At 38.4% G+C, this 26492-nt stretch overlaps 1 protein-coding gene across 9 annotated transcripts in view; it reads left to right on the forward strand.

Moving 5' to 3' along the window:
- Positions 1–26492, forward strand: part of SOX5 (SRY-box transcription factor 5) — a 569607-nt gene that overhangs the window by 516140 nt on the left and 26975 nt on the right. For all 9 annotated transcript variants that reach the window (XM_058655909.1, XM_058655908.1, XM_058655911.1 and 6 more), the window contains 2 exons: positions 15190–15367; positions 25289–25434. In XM_058655909.1, the coding sequence (XP_058511892.1) occupies positions 15190–15367; positions 25289–25434 (324 nt within the window). The remainder of the gene's footprint in view (positions 1–15189; positions 15368–25288; positions 25435–26492) is intronic.

The raw sequence follows: 26492 nt of genomic DNA on the forward strand, positions 1-26492 counted from the left end.
AGAAAGATCGTGTCCACTGAAAGATAATGAAATTTAAAAGCAGGATACATTGTCATGTATCCTGCTGGTGTAGGTGTACTAGACATAGGGGATGGAAGGAGCTAGAATCATTGGAGTCAAGATATATGTAATGAAAAAGGAAGTATCTACTAGCCCATCCTGTGAACTGAATGAGTTCCTCACTCTTCAGAAGTATCTGCTTGTCTTGATTTTGCTTGTGAGATTGGATTTTTCATATGTCTTGAAAGTAGAAAAAGCAAGTCTGTAAGAACTCAGGATTGTGATCAGATATGAATTAGCTGCTTTGCAGCCCGTCTTTAATACAGTTAACCATAGGAGTTTGCTAAGAATCCCTTTTGGATACCTCTCTAATGTATACCTAAAAGTTAAGTGACTGCTAAATTGAAAGGCACAGACTGATACTAACATTGGTTTGGTTTTGCTTTTTGCTTAATTCATAATTCAAGGAAGGTTTTAAAATGCAAAAATCGAGAGATGGAATTTTGGCACAGCACATTTACCCACTGCCTATAATTTTGGCATCTCGCTTAAGCACTGGTTTGAGTCCTAGCTGTTCCACTTTTGATCTTGCTTCCTGTTAATATGCCTAGGAAGGCAACAAAATTCTCAAATACTTGCACTCCTGTCGCCTATGGGAGACATCCAAAATAAAGTTCCAAGCTCCTGGCTATGGCCTTTTACAGCCATTGCCATAGCAGACAGGTAAAGATGGAAGATTTTTTCTGTCCCTCTTTGTCCAAAACTCTAGTTTCAAATGTTTCCTTTTTAAAGGCAAATTCCATTTGTTACTACTTTTTGATATTCTTTGTAACATTACCTTTCTTCGATTCCATTTTTGGATTGCCGTCATATGGGTTAATATGTAAGTTTTAAACAATACACATACAAAAACATAGGTGTGCTTATGTATCCCATCCCATTCTGTAGCAGTAAGGCATACAAATGGATTTATCTGGCAATACAGTAAAAGAAAGAGACCTTTAAAACAAGGTAAAAGTCTAAGACAAATACATTCTTTCTCCTTAGTTCACTCTTCTATAATGATGTCATTACATCTACGATTTAACATCTTTTATGCTCTCAAGACCATGAAATGTATTGTTCTTTTAATGTTATGGGCTGGGAAAATTAAACTTGAGGCCTTACAGCTAAGTTTCACTACACATTAATTATTTTAATTGACTATTTCTTAAATGAATATCTGATAAATCAATCTCGTAATTCCTCATGCTTCATGACATACTTAACTCAATATAGATACTTCACAATCATTATCTGAGGAGAGCTTCCCAGAAATTCAAGATCATTATAATGAAAACCCAACCCTTAACTGATGCTAAATTCTGAGCCTTTTCTTTTTCATTGGTCTTTTACTTGGCCCGTAGCATGAATGAGATGTTACGAAGTCCATGAGCAGAATACATGATAAAGTTTGAACGCCTTCAGTAGATTGAGAATGAATATTTTTGTCTTCTGTGTAAACACTGATCTTAACTGTCAGTCATGCTAACATTCTAAAAAGACATTAGTTGCCTCTTGATCACTGTCGTAAAGGCAAAGATTCCTTAATAAGTCTATTGAGATCATCATTAAAATAGAGACATTAGCCAGAAATCATTATAAAATAGCCTGCGTGTAACCTTTGACAGAACTCATTTGAAATAATCCTGAATATTACTTCTTTTGCCTAAGACCAAGTGTGAAATAATCCTGGATGGATTTGTTACCTTTGGGCAAGCCAGTAGACGTGCTCAAGGTCTTCATTTTTTGTGTTAATTCCTCTCTTAGTGACTGGAAAGGATTTGGATATATATAAATTTCATATTGAAGCAAAATAAATCCATTCACACGACAGTGTTAAGTTTGTAGGATTGACTTGAAATATATTTTTGATATAAACTTTAGATGTGTATATGAATTCATAATTCACTTGTAGCTAATCTGCTAAAACATTTCGTGAGTTAGTAACATAATTTGAAAATACCCAGGTGAATTGCACTGATACTGAGCAGTGCCTCGGCCCTATCATGTGAAATGTAATTGTTTTTTCAGAATCAAAGAGAAATCATATGGTTATATTTATTAGTCTGATTTTTCAAAAAAAATTCTGAGAAGTTGCTGAAGCTTACAGCCTTGTGTTGGTGATTCAAACCCCAGACTTAATACAGATGGTATGACTAACACATTTTTTAATATGTCCATCCTAAATTTCTGTGAAATTGGTTTGAAGATATCTCTCATTGATGAAGCAAAAAAAGACATAATGTTGCATCCTCTGGGCCACTAAAACAGAATGTTACATTCACCAGTTACAGTCGTAACAGTTTCATTATAAATTAGAGACAAGGCAACTGACCAAACAACCAGCCAGCAGGGACCAACACCCCTTCCTGGAGTGTGGCCCCCAACAGCATGTTCACAGGATTTTCATAGGGATAGTCTAAATGGCTTGAAAAGGGGGCAATCCACAATAGCCTGCAAGGTAAGGGGGAAATTCCACACATTCCCTACCCATCTCGGCTGGACAGCCCATACCTGTCTTTTCTCTGGTCCAGCAATTAAGGTAACAACCCACATACTTACTTGGAGCAACCGGTGAGATAACCAGACTTGAGCCTTGATTCTTGAGAATTGGGGCCCATTGATGCTAAAAGTCACATCGGCCGTTTGGCCTGGAAGCTCACACAGTGTCTTAATAGCAATACACCATGTTTACTCCATTTTGTTTTCAAGTCTACAATAGTACAAGAAGGTGCTTTGTAACTTGGCAAGCAAACTTGAGAAGTAGGGGGTAAAGTGAATAGTATTAGAAAATCAGCAACAAAGTGAATAGCCATATTATCATTGCATTTACTTTAAAAATATGTGTTTAGGGTATGATACTCACAAGTATGTTTTTGTAACTTTTTCAATGTTTAAAATCCATCTTTATGTAACAAATTGTGCATTCAGCAATATGCATTTATTTCTTATTTGGTAACCAGCTCTGTCTATGATAAAAATCACATTATGAAATTCTTGGTAATTTCCTTGGAAATAGAGAGCCTTTTTCAGGTAAGATGAATTCAATTAGATGAATACCATGCCTTTTCTGGTGTTCACTCTTTAATATGTTAATTAGGAGCGGAGGGGAAAGGAAAAACAAGTCAATCAGAGTTGGGAAATAATTGCCTTGTTTGAGTTATGTTGGGGAAGGGAAAATAATCTTTTAAGTTATTCCTAGTAAAAAAAAAATTACCTAATCCCAAGTTACAAAATTTTATGGGACTTAGTGTTCTGGTCATTAATACCCCTAGTATCTTTCTATGTTCTGAGACTCTTCAAAACAGAAGTTTTCTGAAGCTCCACAGACTAAGGGAATTATAACTTTATCAAAAGTTTGCTAAGCTCCATATACTAGTCCTGGACTAGTGAACCAGATACATTCATGACAAAGAATTTGGTCTAAATTATCTGACCGTAATACAATCCAGGAGATCTATTTTTGAAGAATTTCCTTCCTGACACTTTTTTTTGATTAATCACAATGAAATGTCTTCATAGAAATTTCATAGCAAGTCAGCATTGCCTTCTAATCTTTTATCATCTAGTGTCTGTATACTGCTTCACCAACTGGAGTACAAATTTTTTTTCTCACAACCTATCACTCTGTTGAGAGTATTGCTAAAAGATACTTATGGAACAAATTTAAAAATGAACTTACCACATGAAGAAAAAAAAAGTGAGACCAGGGCAGATGGCATAACTCCCTAATTTTATATTCAGAAAGAAAAATTGCTAATACTGTTTTTAACCTAAGGGGTGGCAAGCAGTGTAAGTTAAAGCAAGAAGAGGTGTGAGAAATGAATTTTATAATTAAATTGTTTGTACTTATCTTTGGACTTGCAGCCTTTGGCTGCTGCGTGTTCTCTGTAGGCAAAGAAATGTAGTGAAATGAGTTAAAGCTTGGATTTAGTAACCTAGTAAAGTTGCAAGTTAAGTTAATAGGAAGCACATTGTTCCAGGAACCCTTGACAGTGACTTTGTAGCTAACATGCTTGAATAGGAAGTAGTTAATTACAGAGACAGCAAACAGTCGAGTGTATGGGGAAAGAAAAAGGGGGCAGAATTGTAAAGATTTAGAAGAGCTATAAAGTTCCAAGTGGGAAGAGAAACCATTGGTGGGCCCAACTGGAGGGAGACTTTTTCGGTAGTGCCCATCTTCCTGTTTAAGCATCCAGGAGTCAGTTTGCTCAGTGTTCAGTAAGTGCATTGTACCTAGATGTAAAGCATGTTCGGAAAGCAAACACTTTAATAAAGAACAATAGAAAAACTTTGATTTGATTGGCTTGTAAGTGTATAATGCAGACTGCTTGGGACACTTGCTTACCTCAGATCAGAATGCTTGAGTGCAAGTTTGGGTTGTGCTCCTGACTCCATTCCAGCCACCTGCTAATGTGCACCTGCTGAGGACAGAACTGGTAATAGCACATGTGATTGGGTTGAGTTCCAGGCTCCTGGGTTCAGCATGGCTCAGTCTTAACCATTGTAAGCTTGTGAAGGGTGAACTGGCCAATTGAAGTTGTCTCTCTGTCTCTCCTTTTCGAAATGAAATAAAAATCAAGATTGCTTTAAAAGGTACTTTTTTGAAAGAGTTATGGAGAGGGAGAGAGAGAGAGAGAGAAAGATCCTCAATCTACTGGTTCTTTCCCCAAATGACAGTGATGGCCAGAACTGGTCTATCCAAAGCCAGGATCCAGGAGCTTCTTTTAGGTCTCCCACCAGGGCACAGGGTTCCAAGTAAGTGAGCCAACCTCTGCTGCTTTCTCAGGCACATTAATAAAGAGAAGGATTAAAAGTGGAACAGTCAAGACTCAAACCGGTGTCAGTATGTGATCCCAGTGCCCAGTGCTTTATAGTACTGCCCCCCAAATAAATATTATAAACTGAATTTTAATTGAATTATTGGTGAATCTCTCAATTGAATTAAATGCTTGTGATTAATAGTGTTTTTCTATGCAAGGCTAATGTGTATGATTATAAAGTTATTATTTCGATACCACCATCCAAAAAAATGTTATATCCTAAAGAGTCTATGAATAGGGAGATCACCAGTGAAGACTCCTCCATAATAAAATTTTCTTAAATTATTTGAAATCTGATTATTTTTTAAATGCAATAGAGTCCTGTGATTGTTATAGTCAGTTACACCAGGGTGTTTAACCTTACTCTTCCTTAATTGTTCCTTGCTTTATGTCTGTAACACACAGAGAGACACACATATACAACCATAGCCACAACTTCTTCCTCTAAGATTTCGTGCTGAAGGCAATTTGGCTTTAACTCGAATCTCCCAGCTATACACCAAAGTATCATTTAGTGGATATAACTGTCATGAAGTGTTAAGCCTCAGTCATCTGGAGTCCACTAGCTTCTTTAGCCACTTGATGTTTATTAGAATCTGCACATATGTGTATGTAAGTATAGAAAACGAGCCCTGGGATAAAATTCATTGGAATTACTATTAAGTACCTTCTATTACTTCTGACTCTTTCTCCATGATTGCCCCTAAAGCTGGTCATTCTGCTTACAACCAGGACTTTTGTAGTACCTAGGAAGGCGTAAATCTCTAAGAACCATGGGCACTTTTTAAAATAAATTTTGAACCGCACCAAGGCTCTTCCAAGATGTTTTATCTTATGTCAAGGTCACCAGTGTTTTATTAACATTTTCATTAGTGGTTTTCCCTTTGTAATAGATTACTCATGCCTCCATGGGGGAATTTTTATTTCTCCTAGAAGCCATGTAGCATTGGCTGGATTAGGTGACACTTACATTGTGATGTTGTCCTTTTGAGCTTCATTTTGTTGTAAATTCAGGTGGAGCTGATGCGGTGCTCAGTTTGTACACTCAGGCATGGGCAGGGTGGCCACACCCAACATGGACATGTCCATGGAATTTATTGTTGTTATTTTAAAGATTTCTGACTTATTTTTTTATTGGAAAGGCAGATTTCTAGAGAGAAGGAGAGACAGTGAGAAAGATCTTCAATCTGCTGGGTCACCCTCCCCATTTTGGAATGGCCAGAGCTGAGCTGGTCCAAAGAGAGGAAAACCAGGAGCCTCCTCCAAGTCTCCCCTGTGGCTATGGAGTCCCAAGGCATTGGCCCATCCTCTGCTGCCTTCCCAGGCCACAAGCAGGGAGCTGGATGGGAAGTGGAGCAGCCGGGACGTGAATCAGCACCCATGCGAGATCAGGCCATTCGAACATGGCACTGGCCATTATTGACATGGCCTCTATTTCTGAGCTGAGTTTTTAAACCTCTGCTACTCTCCGAGTTCTTTCATTTTCCCATTCATTCCGTCATCTGACAGTTTTGTAGTTCTTAGTGAATTTTTTAGCACACCCCTTCAAAGAAAAACTAGCAGGAAAATAACATTGACAAATGCTTTGTAATCATAAATTTAAGAATTAGGTGATTTCAAGAATGCATTATATGTGCTTATACGTGGAGTGAACAATTTAATTTCTGTAAAGCATTTTTTGAAAGCTTTTGTAGATTTACATTTAGTGGTTAATAGGAGGAACTAGTGGGATCATTAACATCAGTTCTCTGCTGTACTTCCTTTTAGCCTCTTGGTGAAGGAACTGTTAATCATTTTTAAAGATAATAGCAGTCATCCAGATGTAATGAATGCCAGAGCACAAAATAACTGTTATTATTAGAAATTTGAAGTTGTCTGGGGACCAGAGGTGAAAGAAAGTTGAGTCTGAAACACCATACATTTTGTGCTGCTTTACGCGGTAACGGATCTCATCAGGCTCTGCTGTTGATGCTTCCGGAACTACATTTACTCTGCAAAAATTTTGATGAGTCTGTTTTTATCTAGTGTTGTGGGTTAAAGGTCTTCCGTGTCATTCTCTTCTAAGTAAATGCTGTATTTAAATGGCACATTTTTAGAAAATATTTTGAAAATAGAGTTTAGAGAGTCCATGTAAAAAGAGTTTCAGAGCTGAGTTAGAGATGAGCCAGGAAGGGGAAGGAAGGAGTGCAGGAAGATGAAGAAACTGTCCAAAAGAATGGCATCTGGAGTGGTTAAGTATTGCTAGTTTCAAAACCATTGAAATTGTCATCAGCTTAAGCATCTGGTTTCTCCCCGGAGCCTGTGTTCTCATCCAGTGTGTGTTGGGGGGGGGCGGAGAGGGAGAAGGTGATTTCGCTTCCTAGAACATACTTGACAATATCTGAGGATATTTTTAGTTTTTGCGACTTGAGTAAGGGTGCTACAAGCATGTCATTCTAATGGGCAGAGCCACGAATCCTGATAAACAACCATACACAGGACAGCCATCCAAAGAATTATTCAGCTTAACACATCAGTAATGCTGAGGTTGCAAATTGCCCCAGAGCAAGTGATCCATCCAAGAAGGTAGGACAACTTAGTGCCAGGATTCAGGCTCTGTCATTCTTGCTGGGTTGCTTATGAGAGAGACAACCCAGGGTGTAAGCACAGCAGGCAGGAATTAGTGACGGACATCTCGGAAAGGTGGCTGCTGCAGAATGAAAATGTGTAGAAAACATGGCATATTTTTTTAGGGTTTCCACAGTGGTTTTTAAGTTAAAAAATATAATTGATATTCCAGAAGTCACATTTTGTTTTTTTCTGTTTTTTTAATATGTATTTGTGTTTGTGTATGTTGTGTATACTTTATACTACTAAGACATTAAATCCGCAAAGTCACACAATAAGGATAATAATAATAATAGTAATAATGAAGGTATAAATTGAAAAAGGACAGAGCATTTTACACATCAAAATAAATTATGGGTACCATGCGAATAGCTTTAAGGAATTGCCAACCATGAAAACATAAAATTGAAATGTAATTACTGCATTGAAACAAGTGTCTCTCCTACCTTTTAAAAAATAGTTCATTTATGTGAAAGCAGAGAGTTAAAGAGAGACAGATTTTGTATTTGCTGGTTCGCTCCTCAGATCTCCACACTGTTGACCGTGAGGCTAGGCCTTGGCTGTTTTCCCAGCCAAGTAGTAGTGAGCTGGATGGGAAGTCGGGCATCTAGAACACATCATCTGGCACCGGTATGGAATGCCTGAGTCATGGTGGCAGCTTTACCCACTGTGGTATAGCACTGTGACTCACTGGCACCCACCTAAGGAACAGGTTTACATGAAAGGCAAGTGTAAAATGGCAGCCTAAGGAAGACAGGTGAGGAGCTGCAATCTTTGGCCCTCACCAAATAACATACAACTTGGATTTAAGTGGCAGTGTGAGATTCTTCCTGCCTGGCTAACAAGGCAGTTTGTGATTTGTGAGTCCAGGTGCTATCATCTGTTCATGAAAAGTAACTTCAAGACCATGTGCTCTCTAGGGTGATAGACTCGATTTAGTGGAACTGCCAAAGAAGGATGGAGTTGGAACTGGCAGATGCCCAAACGTTTTCCCTCCAAGTTCTTCATGAGGGAAAGGTCAACCAATGCATGAATTTGTTTAGAAATCCTTGTGGTATTTCTGTGTAGTGTTGTTGAGTTTCCTACCAAACCTCTGCACCCTGTTTCTGTTGGGGAAGTGAAAGACGGCTCCCACAGGCCTACTGCGAGCAGGAGTTAGGGCAGAGAAGTGCAGCAGTTGGATGCACGGTGCAATTCAGGCTGTCACCTGGCTTCCATATCTAATCCAATAGGATGATTTCATCTGAGGAGACAATGCTGCTGCACGATTAACGTCAAATATGCTCATGCCTGCCTTCACTGCTCCCCATAGGCTGGTGTTATACTTCACATACTCATGGAAAACATGGAGTAAATCGCAGCTTTCCAAATCAGACAAAGCAGGAAATCTGAAGTTAGAAAAACATATTTGAGTTCAGTGATTGTGTGCCTACTAAAGAATCAAAGTGTTTTTAATAAAAGAGGATAGAATATGAAATGTGAATAGTTGAAAAAATGTGCAGTTCTCTGTCCATCTATACATAGGGTCTAAAGAAAAACCAAATATTCTTCTTTGCTCCTTTAACACTGACCTCTGAAATCCAAAATTTAACTGCCATATGCCTAGATGTCAGTTGATTTATTAATGACAAGCATATAACAGCTGCTAAAAAGTAATTGTAATATCCTTCAATCAATGATGGATGATTGATTATATTTGCATATTCTAATTGGTTGCTATCAGAATAGTATAAATATGTTAACTACTAACTAAATATTTTTCAAACAATTTAGGTAAATATTTAAAGAAACAGAAATTTGAAACAACTGTGATGAGCTAGATTATCAAATCCATAATGGAAACAAATAAAGCAATCTTTAGTAAAATCATTTTCATATCGTTAGTGGTGAATCTTGGGGCTTAATGAACCATATATGGAATATTTTGATACTGTGAGGGACAGGGATGAAAATGGGGTGAAATGAGTAGAATTTTGTTCGGGATACTGGTTTCTTTATTTTCTATCAAAGTTTCAGAGGAATGGAAAGAAAAGCTAGGTAGAGAGAAGAGAGCAAGAACTCTCCAGAATTCCCAAGAATTTTTTTTCTTTTATCATGTTTATTTCTCTAAGTTATGTAATCTTAGCACATTGTAAAGCAATTTTGTTAGACTAGCATGTTCACCAAATAAATTTAATATTAGATAGCCATCTAAGTGAACTATATTTTTGCCTTTCATAAATCTTTCACAGTGTTTAGTTTGGGTGGAACCATTTCTTGGGTCCATGACAACAGCTGGCATTTCTTCAGTACATCTAAGGTTTACATATTTAGGTCACATTCTTAGTTTATTCAGTGTGTCTATTTATCCACGTGTAAGGCATTGCCATAGGCTGGAATATAAATTAATCCCAGTCTCTGCAACACTTGATTACATCACCGTGGGCTGGTGTTCATGTTCACTGCTAAATGTGTTACAGCAGCCCGACACCAGTGGAATGTGTCCAGAGTGTGTGTTTATTTAGATTTTACTTATCGTGAATTCTCAGCTGAGATGAACGAGTATTCCATTGAGCGAAGCTCTGTTGATGAATAGGTTGCTGAAACTTGATGGAGCATGTAAGATATAAAAAAGTGAGATTTTTTTTTTCTTAAAGAGAAATTGAATTTTGGGGTGGGTAGCTTCATAGCACCGCAGGTTAAGCCATCACTTGTGATGCTGGCACCCCTTATTGGAGTGGCATTCAAGTACTGGCTTTTTTTCTTACAAATAAGCTTCCTTTTAACTTGACTGGGAAGAGAGTAGAAGATACCCCAAGTGCTTAGGTCCCTCACACCCATGTGGGAGGCCAGGAGAGAGGTGTGGTTCTTCGCTGCATCTGGCAGGCAAACCAGTGAATGGATTTCCTTTCCTCACTCTATTTCCTGCTAATTCTGTCACTCTGCCTTGCAAATAAATAAATAGCATTTTTAAACGAGTAGTTGTAATATTAGCAATTTTTTTGTTTAACCAAAGAAAATTTTAAGGCATGTCACCAACATGCATAATAATTTGCAGTTTCACTCTTAAAATAGCAAATGTGTGTATTACTTCACTTATTACATGTGTCTCATCTTTCATATGGTTTATTTTGTGACAAAATCACATGGTTAGGTTTGAATCTCAGGAATTAAATTTCAACAGTATCTTTGTAAATTAAGGATGATAATTATCATATAATAGTTTTATATGTTGAGTCCAAAAACCTGGATCTCTGTAGAACTTTATATTAATTACAACATAGCATTCATAATTAAATAATTCAGAGTGTGCATATATATGTATATAAATTATATAATGAAATCTGTAAATGCAAAGAACAGTCTTCTAATTAAAACACATTTACCTCACACATTCACTTAGCTTCAAGTTTGGAGCTTCTCAACAGATACATAAATTTCTTAAGTGTGACTTTGTGCCTCAATGAAATAATCATAGAATATGCTGTTTTCAAGTGTTTTAATTGGCAACTTCATTTAACAGTTTGGCAAGTTATTAAAGGAAAGTTGGTTTCCTGACTGGAAGTAAACTTGATAGAACTACTATTTTTTCCCATGTATTCTTGACCATGGAAATGAGTCAAGTTCTTTATGTATAAATCATTTATTCATAATAATTAAATACATGTTTAATTTGTAAGTCTAGGTATTAGGCATGCTAGGTTTTCAGATTTCTCCCAGACAAGATATTGCATGAAAAAAATCAAAGTGGAAAAGTCTTACTGTATTTCTATGTTCACCTGCATGCCCTAAATAGACTGTCCATTTTAAAAGTGGTTTTTAAATTTGAATCTAGTGAAATAAAAATTAAGTATTAGAAAATGCAAAGCAGATTTAATTCTTGTGTTCTTCCTAAATAATAGGCAGTTGGTATAGTAGTCGAGTAGTAAATTATTAATAGAATTAAATTGTGAAATAATGTGTAAGATTGTGTGTACCTGACCACAGTAAGGATGAAGCATGTGAATTCTTATTATTATACTATTAGCCTTGTCACATAATGGTAGAGAGTAAAAGGGCAACTCTGAATGACATTTATATCAACTTTGGAACTGTCAACTCTAATGTCCTTGGGGCCATGCACTTTTTGGCTTTCTGACATCTGTGCTGCCGGGAATGGAGGAAAATATTAAGTTCTAGCAGGTCTCATGCACTAGGAAACACTTTGAATAGTCATCTTTCAGTATTTACATGTAATTGTTCTTAGTGCTTGAAACTAACACATATGCTGCTTCAGTCCATCTGCACCTACATCCCATTTAATGTGAACATCATCACTGCCCCGTGTATGCACTCAGACCCCGCTTCCTCTGTGCCTGCTCATCTCCTGTTCCAACTCCATTCCTTCTTTTTTTGTCACTCTTGCATGGTGGCATGTACATTAAGCAGCTACCTTGAATTATTCCAGCATCCCCTGGTACTTTTGCAAGAGTTGTGATGCTGGGCAAGGAAGCTCTATGGCTGACTGACAGGAGCCAGTCGTATCACCAAAAGGTGGTCAACACAAGTATGACATTGAATCGGGAAATAGAGTTTCTGAATTATTTACAACTGCATAAACAGTGGGCCATACAGTCCCCACTGGACAGACAAGGTATTTAGGCCTAGGTGAAAGGCAGATCTGGATCCTAATTCTATTGTCTCCATTGAGTCTTACCAACTCTTAAAGTACTTAGTACGAATATATGATATGCCCATTTGATTCTTTTTATTGTTATTTTTATAGAGTCTTTACTTACTTGAAAAGCACAGTGGAGTATCCTGCCAATCCTCCATCTGTGATGCCAACATTTCAGATGGACACTGGTTCTAGTCCCAGCTGTTCCGTTTTCAATCCAGCTCCCTGCTAATGTGCCTGGGAAAGCAGTGAAGGATGGCCCAAGTCCTTGAACCCAGGCACCCACGTGGGAGACCCAGAAGAAGCTCCTGGCTCCCAGCTTCAAACTAGCCCAGCTCTGGCTGTTGTGGCCATTTTGGGGAAGTGAACCTGCAAATGGAAGATCTCTCTCTCTCTCCTTCCTTTTCCCTTTCCCTCTCTACTGCTGCTGTTCCTCCTCCTCTTCCTCTCTCTCTCTGATTTTCAAGAAAAAAAATTGTTTTTCACAAGGAAAGAAAGGTAAAGTGACAGGACGAGATGGAGAAAAAATTATCTTCCTTCTGCTGGTCTGCTCCCCAAGTACCAACAGCAGTGCAGCTGAGCCGAACTGAAGTCCGGAGCCAGGACACCCATCCAAGTTTCCTACATTAGTGGCAGGGAACTTTATCCACTACTTCATAGGTGCATGATCAGAAAGCTGGCTTGGAAGCAAAGGGGCTTGGACTTGAACCTCATGCTGTAACATGGTAGGTGGGCATAAGCAGTGGCTTAGCTGTTTGGCACAATGCCACCTTCTTCCCCCAAACCAATTTTAAAGATTGAGAAAGTTTATGGCATATTTTTATGTAAGGAAGATCTTCAGAGGATTTTGAAGCTGAATAAAATTAGTTTCAAGGATAGGCATTTGATGCAGTGGTTAACGTACCACTTGTGACACCTGCTTCCCATCACAGATGCCTCGATCTGAGTCCCTGTACTTCTTTCCAGCTGGCTTTCTGCTGTGCACACCCTAAGAGACAATAGCCATAGCTGAAATGCCAGGGTCACACTGAAGAGACTCATATGGAATTCTAGGTTCCTGGCTTGGACCTGCACAACTGTTGTACACATTTGAGGAGTAAGCCTTTGGATGATACATATTCTCCCCATTATTTCTCTCTTTCTCTCTCTCTCTCTCACCTTCCCCCACTCTGGGTGTGTTTCTCTGTATTTAAAAATAATAAAGCTTAAGTTATTAAGTTCATTTAGGATTTTCCTTTCACTTGATAAGTGTATAAGGCAGGTACATCAGTGAATGCTGGCTGAAACACATGTTGCTGGGACCCATCCCTAAAGTTTTTGTGATAGAAAACTTGGCTTTATGCAAAGCTCCTGTGTGACGCTGACAATCCATGGACGACATTCTGAGAACTACTATCCATACTAAAACATAGAGAAGGACAAAAACCTCAGGGACTTTGCCAGCCATGGCAGTATGTATATATAAAGAGATTATGGCTAACTAACTCAACTAAATGTTTCAAGTTGAGCAATCTAGAAATAATTTGTTCCTATGATTTTTAAAATGCTAATGTAAACTCAGATGTATGTATTGAGTCAATCATGAAACTATCCTGTTTCACTGCCTCCCAACATCCTGTGAGTCAATAAAAGTTTGGCAAAATGACCGTTAATTTAAGATGCATCTCAGATTGCCAATTTAAATTATCTCATATTTTCAGATAACTGTTCTTTTCTCTGAAACAAAAACAGAACTGTAAAAAAAGATACAAGAGCATTTCTTCCTAGTCTTTTGTTTTCTTAAGAGCAGCCAATCAGAAAATTGAACAGTAATCTAGTACTAATAGATCTAAACTATGAGCTTAAAATAAACATAATATCATATCATTTTATGAAGTTATTTATCTCCGTGTTTTGGTAAATATAAATAGTTTTGGTGTACCTTCATTAACATATATTTTTATGTCACTTAATTATCCATTTTAATCTAATTATCCAACTGCTCTACCTTCAGTAGATCTCCTCTATTATGTTAGACATGCTTTTAACTCACAAAATAGTAGCTAAGTAGAAACTAAATTTTTATTCTACAATAATATCTATGTGAAATTGTGTATAATGTGATCAATCATATACACATAAGTGATGCAATTTCCAATTTGGATCACAAAAAAAGGACTGAAATTGCTTTACCTATTTGCAATGAAACAAAACTGATGGGGTGTTCATACTGTCTGGTTTTTATCTGAAGTTATAGAAATGTTATTGATACTGCACTCATAAATTTTAAGCATGAAATCATGTAAGTGTTTGGTTAGAAAGGATTGGAAGCAAATATAAACTATGCTTTATCCTTTTCAAACATGGGAAAATTGGAAACGACCAGCAATGCTGAGCTCATCACACACAATTTCTCATGCCACTTGTGGCATGGGAGAAGTATCTGGAAAGCAATTCTGAGTTTTGAAGACTTGTTAAGGATTTAAAAATGTGTTAAACATAAATTTTATAAATTAGTGTCACGTTAGCTTTTGTCTTTCATTTTTAGAGTCAATCTACAGTGTGTCATTGAAACTTAGCAGAAAAGATTTCTCAAAGAAAACTCATGTTTATATTCAATATGGAGAGTATTTTTGATCACAGCAATTTTCAGTCCTCCATCATGGGTCTTCTAAACAATTTGTTCATGGGCCAGAGTAGAGAGGTGATTAATACCTGGTCCCTGTTCTTGGGGGAGGTTAAAAAAAGCCTATGGATGTCAAAAATAGGTGTGTGAAAATGTGTAACATCTTTCAATCAAGAGTAAAAGTAAAATTCAAACTTTCATAGGCTACTTGTTACAGGCTACATTAATTGTGACCTTTCTATGGATAATTGATCGTATACGTAATTTCTCTGGCCTAAAAAGGGTTTTGTGATACATAGCTGAAAGTGCCATTATGTTGACAGTTAACCAAACTGTGAATTGCTCATATTGAATGACTAGATGACTAATTGGTGGAGAAATTCGGTGGGAAGTGGGAAACGGGGAGACCAATGTTTTTCCAGACATTTTGGATCAGACATTCCTCATCACAGCTCATTTTCTAATGATCATTGCAGGATGAAGTGGCACAGCCACTGAACCTATCAGCTAAACCCAAGACCTCTGATGGCAAATCACCCACGTCACCCACCTCTCCCCATATGCCAGCTCTGAGAATAAACAGTGGGGCAGGCCCCCTCAAAGCATCTGTCCCAGCAGCATTAGCTAGTCCTTCAGCCAGAGTTAGCACAATAGGTAAGTTCTGTTTCTTTTGTTCTTGCTCATTTTCTGTTTATGGGACTGGAATGAAATGCTCTTTAATGGCGCATCCCACACATCCTTTGCATGGCTTAAGCTCGACAGGAGAGTTTTGATTTGAAGAAATACATAGCTCTGTTTTAAATATGCGGATGAAATATCTAGCTAAATTCCAAATTATACTCTTCCCTAGAAATCTAACTGAACTACTTATGTTTAATATATATATATGTATATATATATATATATATAGCTTAAAGCATACATTCATACATGCATATGTATAAAACTTACATCTGTAATTTTATTTGAGAGGTAGCCTCAGTGACTGATCATAGCAAACAATTGTTCCAAATGTTGTTGTTTGCTGACATACCTTTTCAATCACAGGAGCTTGTTTTTTTTTAATGTGTAGATACTTAATGATGAAATACATTTTTTCCTGCATCAGCTATCATTTATTAGGATATAAAATCTGTTCTGTTATAGCCTGAGAATTGCATCAATGCCCCAATGTAATACACAATGAATACCTTTATTTCTCCAAGTTTATACTTTCAGTAGAATAAACAACACTAGGAAATACTTCCAGAAAGAGAGAAAAATTTAATTATTTTCACATATATAAATTATGTAGTGAATAAATACATCAACCTCCATTTATTGATAGGTTTACTATTTATAAGGCTGAGATCAGCATAGACCAGCCTACAAGTTGCTCATGCTTGGTGGTGGTGAAGTTCTCTCTTCTTTAGGGTAAGGCAGGAATACTAAGTGGAATTGCAGAGCACAGTCTCTATCCAGTTCCCATAGAAAAGAGCTTTGGATTCTCTTTGGAAGGATCAAAAAAAGACTAGGTTGGTGATAATCTAATTGAAACCAGGCTCATTCATTCCTGGGCATGCCAAACTACTACAGAAGGATCAGAAAACAGCCTGGCTTTGAGAAATACAGCAGTCTGGCCAGGACATAGCATGCATCCCTGGTGGAGGGAGATCAGAAATAACCTGAAGGGTCATGTGGACTCTGGAATCTAGCTGAATTCTAGCCTAAGGAATTTTCCATTTTTCTTCAGATAGCAATATGACCCAATTTTCGAGTGTTGACCACTCCAGTGTATTAGGATCAGGGAAAGCACTGTTTCATTGTAGGCCAGAGTAAGTGACATGAGATAGATACAAGCAATGATAAAGGAGAGGAAGGTTGGATCACCTGAAAAAGAACTGGCAGTACTTTCCTGCAACTGGCTGTACCAGTGAGAGTCACGTGGGACAAGAAAGCATTTAGGACTTTCAGTTTAAGAAATAAACTTGAGTAAATCTTTAAAGATGGGGTTGTGTATCCATTAATTATGAAAATATTAGAATGGGATGGAATTTGACAGAAGATGCAAATAGGAAAATTGAAGGATATTGAATGTGAAATGCCAAGAGCCATTCAGGTGGAGATGGTTGGCAGGAAAGTATAAATGTGTGATCTGTAAAATGCAGCCTCAGATCTAATGAGTTCACAGAAAAGAGTGGCAAGAAGAGGAAGGAATAATCATGGCCACCGTCTATGGTATTGGTTATCTATTCCTGCATCAGACGTTAACCGAAAATCTAGTAGCTTGAAATGACCAGCATGGTTACTTCACAGTTTCTAGAGGTGAGCTCAGCTGGTTTGTCCAGGCTTAGGGTCTGACATGTGATTGCAGGGAAGACATTAGCATGATCTGCTGGCATTTATAGGTTTCACTGGGAATGGATAGTCCATTCCCAGAATGACTCACTCAGTTGACTCTTGGAACCCTCAGTTGTTTCCAACATGGGTCTATCCTTAAGGATGCTCAGGGCATGGGTATTGGATGCTGTGCAGTGGATGACTGATTGGAGATGCAGAGCTAAGAGAAAACAGTGCCTTGGATCAGCTCTTCTCCAAAGCCACGTGGTCAGAGCTGCTGGGTTCTCCTCATTGTCAGAGAATCGCGAAGTTCAGGCCAACTCGAGAGTAAGTGCCTAATCCTTCAGGGTGTCTCCAGACTAGCTGTAAAGGTACATGACAGAGTACGTATCTTGGAATAAAAATAAAGATAGGGCAGTATCATGCTCACCTAGGAAATCAAAATTTCCTAAGGGAGGGATTTGGAAATGGTGGCATATTTTATAAGAAAATTACAGATTATTAAGAAAAGTCTTAGGATTCAGCTGATGTTTCAAGATAATAAGAACGTGAAAGTGAAATTTTAGCAAAATGACTAACAGATTTCCAGTTTCAAAGATTTTAAGGATATGGGAAAAAGGAGGGTCTATTGATGATAGGAATCAATCTTAAGTTTAATATTGAGAAGAGATTAGAGTTTGAGACGGCTCAGGAGAAACAGATTTTAGAACAGGAATTATATGTATTATTTCCTTTTCGGGAGGCAGTGGAGAATGACTTCGAGTGATATACAATTATGAAATAGTGCAATGGTGACAACACACCAACAAGGAGAACCAAGTTGAGAAAGGATTCAGTTGGGCCAGGGCCTGAGCTGCTTCTCTTGTTTCCAAGACTGAAGGGAATGAAGAGAAGAAATGCTAAAGACTTCGAGAAATCGTGGGTTGGATAAAGAAGCGGAAGTGTGTATTTCAAATACTTGAAGTTTCACAAAGTGGAATGCTAGAGTATTTGTTAAGAGGAACTGTAGGCAGTAGAGCAGTAGTGAGAAAAGGAAGTCATAATTTTTGAATTTTTCAGAGCCAGAAAGCTTTGAGAGATATCAGTACTTTTTAGGATCCAGCTCCCAGTTACTCTGCTCGGCTTCCTAAGCGGGCGCAAGATTAGATTAGCTTTTATATACCAAGTATGTAAGAGAAAATATTTTATTTGGCAAGAATGACTCGCTTCATACTATACACAAAAGCCCATAAATATCTCCGTGTTGATATGGGAGCTACTTTCCTAATGTTACTAGTACTAAAATATTTAAATATTGTAATAACTAATACATGCATTTTTATCATATGGATTTTTTTACTTCAGCATTCAGAAGGATTACATATGACAGAGTTTAGAAAGCCAAGAATGTATGAAAAGACATTTATCATATGACTTTCTCCACTCCATAAAACATGTCATAGTTTTTTTTTCTCTGAAAAGTCCTGTTAGCACATACACATCCCTTACATTTTCGAAGGATTTGAGGGCAGTACAATTTACTTTTTTCATTTCAACAAATGCAGATGTTGAAAGCTGAAACTGTAATGAGTAATAATGTGGTTGGATAAAAGCCGTGAGGATTAATGGTGTTGTAAAGGTCACCCCTGAAAGAAGAATTAATGTGTTATGCCATTAATAAACCACAGAAAACTATGGACCAAAAGATAACTTCAGTTATTGTTAATGACATGGGGCTCTTTGCTACATATCTATTAGCTACAAATACAGAGACTAACTTTTTCAGGTTGGCGACCACTCTTACAGTGTATTCTAAGAGAATGCTTTTGATACGGTGCGCAAATGTTAGGCAGTGCTGAAGAAAGAGATCTTTCAAAGGCATACATCATTCAGAAGAATGGTGGGTAATTTTAGAATCTTTTGGCCAGATGTTGTCTTTGTCCTTAGGAGCTTTTTCAGCCTGTGTTCTATATACATATACAACTTTTAACTATTTTCTCAAAGCATTTCTCACCTGTGTTCTCACTACAGCTGTTCTAAAATTATAGATCCTTAATTAGAGCAGATAACCACAGTGCCTGGTCAAAAGTTACTTTATAGATAAAGGCCAGATATAATAGAGAGGCCTGGTGCTTACCTGGGAATGTTAAGGTCCTGTCAGAGAAGATCATTTCATGACACTGTTCTCATTTGTTCTGTTTTAAATTTCAAGGATACCAATGTGTGTGAAGGCTTTAAAAGTGTATTTATTAAAAGCACTTGGATTATGAAGAAAGTTCTCTTCAGCCACATCTAGCAGTCAATATTTGCATAAACCATGTTGTATGAAAAGTAAAGAGGTGGAGGGAGAGATACATAATGATAGTTTCCATCCCTGGGTTCATTCCCCAAATGCCTCCAAACACTGGGTCTAGGTCTAGCCACGGCTGGAATTTGGAAACTCAGCAGAGGACTCTGAGATGAGTGGCAGGGCCCACTTCTTGAGCTGCTACCTGCCGCCTCCCAGGGCTGGAGCAGTAGGAGGCTGGAATTTGGATACAGCTGGAATTTGAACCAAGGCTCTCTGGATATGTTAACTGGAATTTTAACTACTGAGCCAAACTGGCCACTGTATAAGCATTTCCATTTTACAAATTGCTTTCACATTTATTATTTAATTCTTTAAATATTAATAATTTAATTCTTTATTATTTATTTCACATTTATTATTTAATTCTTGGGAGCTTCCACGAGTGAAGAGATGGCTATATAAAAAGATGGCAAATAATTGATAATGATAAATGATCTCAGAATAAAAAGAATGTTAATATTTGCTGAATATCACTTGAAGTACATTATGGCTGTACTAACACAAGTAGCTAATAAGCTCTCATTGAAATAAGTAAGCAGTTAATAAGAATTTGTATTGCCTTGATATCATCATCTGCCATATGGTGCTGCTTCCATTGATGTGGAGACAGATAACCAGTGAACTTGGAATTATAAACAGATACTTTCAACTCTGAAGTAAGCATTTATTTCCTCTAAAGGCCCTGACATGGGCCAAAAGAAGAAAAGATTAGCAAAAAAGAATAAGTACTCAAGCAGCCCAGAGACAGATGTGGAAGACAACCTTCCAATAATGCAGCACAACGGAACAATTATGCGTTTCCAAGCTCCGCGGTGCACCAACTGGACAGTGCCAATCTTGTCAAGGAGCGTACCTGGGGTAGTCAACAAGTCCTCACTAAAGGGAGTGATGTTCCAATAATTCCCACACACATCAGCAAGAGCAGTCATTGCCACGAGAGGGGAGTGCTTGGAGAACAGGAGCAGAATGAGAGGAGCCAGGCCTATGCTTGGACAGAGAGAAAGCCTTCAGCATTGTAAGCCCAGGGTTTGCAAGAGACAGCCAGGAGAGGTGTGGGAAAGAGAAGCAGAGAGAATATCATGGAGAAACTGACAGGATATGTTAAGAGATTTGAAACACACCCCATATAGGGATTCTTTTTGGTGGGGTGGGGGCACTGAAGAATTTCCAAAGTTGATGTGTATTTGGGAAGGTATAGACTGTTGATATCTTTTGAAGTTACAGTGTAAGTTAAAAGTAAAGAAACTTCTAAAAATTTCTCTTTAGTATTTCCTATTTTTTTGAGGGGGCAGTGGCCTTGGGATGAATTCTGCAGAGTATTACAGATATTCATTTTATCAAACACTTCTGTAAGAAATACCTATCAAGACATTTTAAAAGATTGATATAGTTAAGGACAGAGATATGGAGAGAGAGAGGTGAGACATGTAGAGACAGATCTTCCATCCACTGATTCAATTCCCTGATGGCCGCAACAGCCAGGGCTGGGCCAGTCCCAAGCACAGCACTTGGTCCACATTGTGATGCTTTCCCAGGCACGTTAGCTGGGAGTTGGACTGAGCATGGAGCAGCTGAGGCTTGACCAGGCACACATGTGGGATTCCAGTATCACAGGAATAACTTTACCTGCCCCAACACCAGCCCCAACATGGTTTTGTTTTAAAACTCAGATATTTTTTGATATGATGTACATTTCTTTTGTTTCTATATATTTATGTATTTTTGAATGTTTTCATATACTGTACCTGAAATCAGAGTAGGAAAGTGAGTCAGGTGTAAGCCCGGACACGGAGAGGTCAGTTAAGAGGGAAGGTATTAGCCATGTTGTGGGGCCCAGGGGGATGCAGAAGCACATATGAGCGCTCAGGAAGAGGTGAACTTGCCAGTGCATGGCTGCTGGTTGTCTCTGAGATGAGCTAGATGACTCCCCAGTGACTGGACAGGCAAGTGAGGAGGTCTGTGGGATGCAGAGAGAGCAGACAGAGGTGATGAGAAGGCAACAGATTCTGTGGTAGATACGCTGTATTCCAGGAGTCATGGGACATTCAAGTAGAGAGGCTTAGTGGAAAGATACGTGTGTCTAGAAATCTGGAAAGGTTTGCAGCAAACTGTACTTACCCTATAATCCCAGAGAGCGCCCACAGTTCATAGGAGGACCTTCTAAGACTGGAAGTGGTCTGCTGGTTTAATAAGGCGAGGATAACAGGTGACTTCAAACAAAAATGTGTCCTGCCACTATCCTGGAGGGCACAGGTTTGAGGGCCAGGCCTCAGTGGAGCTGGTTCCCTTAGGAGGTTCCATGAGATGGGCTGTTCTGTGCCTCTTCCTGGTCTCTAGTGGCTTCTAAAACCGCTCGTATTCCCTGCTCATACATGCAGAACTCCAATCTTTGCCTCTGTAAACCATAGCCTTCTTCTCTGTCCAACATCTCTTCCTTCTTTCTTCCCAAATGATCAGAGGCACAGGGTATAGTTATGGTGAAAGCCAGGTAACAAAAGTAGTGAATGAGGAGTCTAACCAAAAGGAGAGTGATTCTTACTGTCTCTGCAAATACCCAGTGCATCTAATTCTTTCAAGCAATCTTACATTTATTTTAAAGTTGAGGAAAATAGAAACTTAGTTTATGTATTATAACTTGCCAGCTATCACTCTTTCCAAGAGGTAGATTCCTAACTGGAAATGAGTCTGAATCCAGTCCCCAAGTTCTACTTACTTTGCTATAAAGTGCTATACCACTTTATAAAGTGCTAGTTAATGAAAAACATTCGTGGGCCATGTATTATGCTAAGTGACTGTTAATATAGACAACATCTGTGTTATCTAGTGACAGTAACCTCCATGTCACCAGCAAGACAGCTGAGACTTGGAAAGATAAAAAGATAGCTTCAGCAGTCAGCATATGACAGAGGTACAACTTTCTTGCTAACTGCAAATCACACACTTTTTCTGATGATCAGAACCTAAGACTGCACTGTAACGTGAAGAAAGGATCACGGAGCGGGACGTGAAGATGAAGGAGGGAGGACTAGTTCTGTGATGAGAAACACATAAAAGGAGGGGGTCCCAGCATGACAGCATGGTCAGTCCTATCATTTTGCAGGGGAAGTAAAGTACCCACTCACTACAGAGCCAACCAGAAGTCCAAGGGAAACAGAGGTAAGAATGCAGTGAGAACTGGAGAGTGAGAAGAGAATGAGACAGTGACTTTGAGTAGTCTGACTTAGAAAGGACAACAAGCGAAACAGACAGACAGACCAAAAGTGAGGGTAAGAGTGAGCACCCGTTGTCTAGTCAGAGGAAGTGTTGGAGATGGTAGAGATCTGGAAGGGAGTAGGGGTGAAAGGGAGAAGCACATATCCTAGGACTAAACGCGCAGAACAGGAGAGTTTGCATTGACTGCAAGTAGGAACACTCGTTTCTTAAAGGACAGGAGAAAATGGATGCAAATGAATATTTAAAGTGACTAGGAGTTGGGATGGGAGCAGAAAGGTTAGTATTGTCTTTGCAAAATCTGGGGTGAGACCCTTTGCTGAGACAGTGGGCATCCAAAGGGAAATGGGAATAATGATCATGGCGAGACCCGCCAACAACCCCATTAGGATTGAACTGTGTAGCGCGTAACTGGCTTATGTTTCTTCGCAGCAGTTGTGATTGTTAGAATTCCCTATCACACTATGATTAAAAGTCAAGTATCTCTAAAAACAATGTTCATTTTAAAAGAACGCCTCCTATACCTGCACACGCATACCTCAGAACCTAAATAGCCTTTGTAGACCATGTCTGGAGTTCTCTTCCATAATAATTTACATTCCTCTTGCATCTATATTTATCATTTTCCTACACAATGTTATTTTGGCAGTCCTTAAAATGCCTGAAGAATCCGTGCTTTTATTCAGCACCATGTGCCAGTCCATTTCAATGTGTTTGTGCTCTGGAGATGCTAAACAAACAGGCACAGAAACAAACCATGACTCCAGGATGCAGGACAGGAAAATCAAGGCTGAATTTCTGGAGGTCCAACCTCATCACTGTCAGCAAAGCTGTAATTCTTCCTAGAAAGTTACTGTTCACGGACAGAGTGAAGTTTAAGAAAGTTGTTCTGAATATCCAAGTTGGAATGCTGAGGATAACAGAAGATTAAATATAATCACCTTTTAGAGTCAATACTAGCGCTAAATACCCCGGGTCTGACCAGTTGTTTCCAAGGCATATTGTGTTTATAATGAACAGAGGTGTTTTGATCTTTGTATAAACTTCAGTGAGTTTAGCCGTTCCTTTACCCTTCAGCTGGACAAAGTTGAAGGGAACTTCCACTTTAGGCCCCGAGAGCACAGAGGACCCAGTTTAGCCCATGTACAGTGAGAGGGGGAAGGGCATGGATCATTAGGAAGTCTTCCAGTGCTGAAGCACAACTGTAATGTGACATCAGTTTCTTCAATAGAAATATTTAAGCAGCGAGGAAATACTCTCCACCCCCCTTTTCTTTCTGGCAATCAGCAGATCAGAGAGAAGAGCCTAGCAATACAACAAGGATGTGTAATCTGACATGATTAGACAAGGCTCTTTAGTACCAGAACATTTATAATTGAGACAAAGAAAGAGTATTAATAACACTTTCCTAACACGGCAGTTAGCCATTTTATATTTCCTTTCTTTAATCTTAGTGTTTTTCAACAAATCATGGGATTTAATAGCGTGTTTTGGCAGATTAGAGGATTTATGGCCCAGATGTTTTTTGTTCTAAAAATGGATTAGGGTGTAAAGTTTGCTGGAATCCATGGAACATGTTGAGGCAAGCCGGTCATTTTATGTGCGATTAGTGCCTGCCTTCTGTCTCACAGTCCCTCCATCTGTCACAATTCACCAATGGATCTGGGTAGATTTAGCCTCATGTCACAAACAAGTCCCTTTTCTGGGCAATTTCATATTACAGATTCATTTTATGCCATTTTATGCCCCTGTTAAAAAATAGGGAGAGAGATGAGATATTAGCTTTACTTTAAATATTTGCAAAACAAACTTTTCCTATTCGATTTCTAACCTGAGGTTGTATTGGTCATCCTCATAAAATGCACTAAATAAATAGAGGGGCACTGGGAAGGTTAATATTAAATGAGAAGTTCATTTGTTCTTTGGACCTGCTACTGTATAAGAGAAATCTTTTGATAATATCTTTTTACTGACTCTGGATCATGGGTTATACATATAAACTGGCCATCTGACCACCGCCTGAAGAGTGTGAATTAAGTGTGACTATAGTTAACAATAGTCACAGTTTCTTGCCAGACAATTACAAGTGCTTGGTTACATTCTGTGCTTACAATTTAACCCCTGAACTATTGCAAGTTTATATCCATAGCAAACCACTGCCACCTGTGGTTTTAACTCTCCAGAAATGGATTTAGGTGGAAATGTTCTTTCAATTAATTATTAGTGATTTATTGCTTCTGTTATGGTAACAAACCTAGTAGTGCTACACACAAAGTCTATGTTAATTGTTCTACTAGTTTAACAGATTCAGTAATCAGGTAATTATCAATACCTGTCTCCTATGCTAATATTCAGATGTCCTATGCATGAAAAAAATCAAAGATAGTTTTAATTGTTACACTATAAAACAAATATTCAACTAAGAACTAAAATGTATACATAAAAGTTACATTTTAAGCTAATTTCCAAATATTTAGAAACAACCATATTTCACTTAAATATTATGCTTTTGCTGTCAGTGTTTGGCAAGCAGTTCCTGTCTGACTTTAAATCATCCATTATCAATTATTCATTGCTTTATTTTAGACAAATTCTGTGGGGAAATTATTATATGGCCAATCCCAGCCATTACCCAAAAGAGCAGTGCCTTAATGGTTAAAGATTGGCCCCTGCGTGCATGTGTGCAGATCATATTCTCGAATCTGTCTCATTTCCAGGTTATTTAAATGACCATGATGCTGTCACCAAGGCGATCCAAGAAGCTCGGCAGATGAAGGAGCAACTTCGGCGGGAACAGCAGGTGCTTGATGGCAAGGTGGCTGTTGTGAATAGCCTGGGTCTCAACAACTGCCGAGCAGAAAAGGTTAGTTCCTCAGATAATCTACCTTCCAGGAACACTGAATGAAATTGGATGAATGCTTTTCTTTTAATCTTCAGATCTCCTTAAGGATGACACTTCTTTCTCTCTTCATTCCCTCTGTCAACACAGAAGTCCTGGTGCCTCTGAAAATCAAAACCATCTGGAAATGGGAAGACTTCTAATTCTCTGTTCCTATCTCCAGACTTATTGACAATGAATATTCCTCTTTATGCCCCTAGTTTGTATGAAAATGAAATGGCACTTAAAATATCTGAGAGGGAAAGTTTTGCTTTACAGAGATGCTTAACTTGTATTTGGGGATGAGCTGGATTTGAAAGTGTTGAATCTTCTTTAATCAGCATAAGCTTGGATGATACCCATGCTCATATTCTAAGTATTTAGGATGCTGAGCCTGTTATAATATGTTTCCAGTATAAAAAAGCACCATGTCAAGTGTATGCCAACTGCACAACTAGAAATTCTGACTTCATCATAAAACTAAGTATGATTTTTAAAACCCTGACATTATTTATTACACCTGAGGCTGACAAAACTTGTGAACTTGAAGTGTATTTGTTTCAAGGTGTTTTGTCTAAGCATTTACTGGCTTTCATTCAGAAAAATGTTTAATATTGTCATATGATGTTCAGGATGATGTACTACTTTTGGTATGTTTTGAATAGAAATTTTAAGTTACAATCCATTGTACAATCCTCTAGATAAGCGGACCAAGTACGCAAGAGGGAAAAAAACATGAACAGCTTAGCAAAAACTTGAAAGTTAATCACCGCTGGAAGCTTAGGAGCCCAACAGAATTGTCCAAAATGAGCACACTGCTAATTTGGATGGCTTTTGGATGTGCCTGGGTCTATATGGGACTTGATGTATAATCAGTCAGAAGCTCGGTGCAGGTGAAGGGGGGTGGAGGTAGTGGCGATCCTGTCACGGCTGCTTTTTTATCTGTTGCTACTGTGGGTACACAGTTAGGACGGAGACACGATATTGATCCTGTCTCTAGAGGGGGAAGCAAAGTGTGAATCGGAATACAGTTGGTGCAGTCC

The sequence above is a fragment of the Ochotona princeps genome, chromosome 27 (genome assembly GCF_030435755.1).
Source record: "Ochotona princeps isolate mOchPri1 chromosome 27, mOchPri1.hap1, whole genome shotgun sequence".
In the NCBI taxonomy this organism is placed as follows: Eukaryota; Metazoa; Chordata; class Mammalia; order Lagomorpha; family Ochotonidae; genus Ochotona; species Ochotona princeps.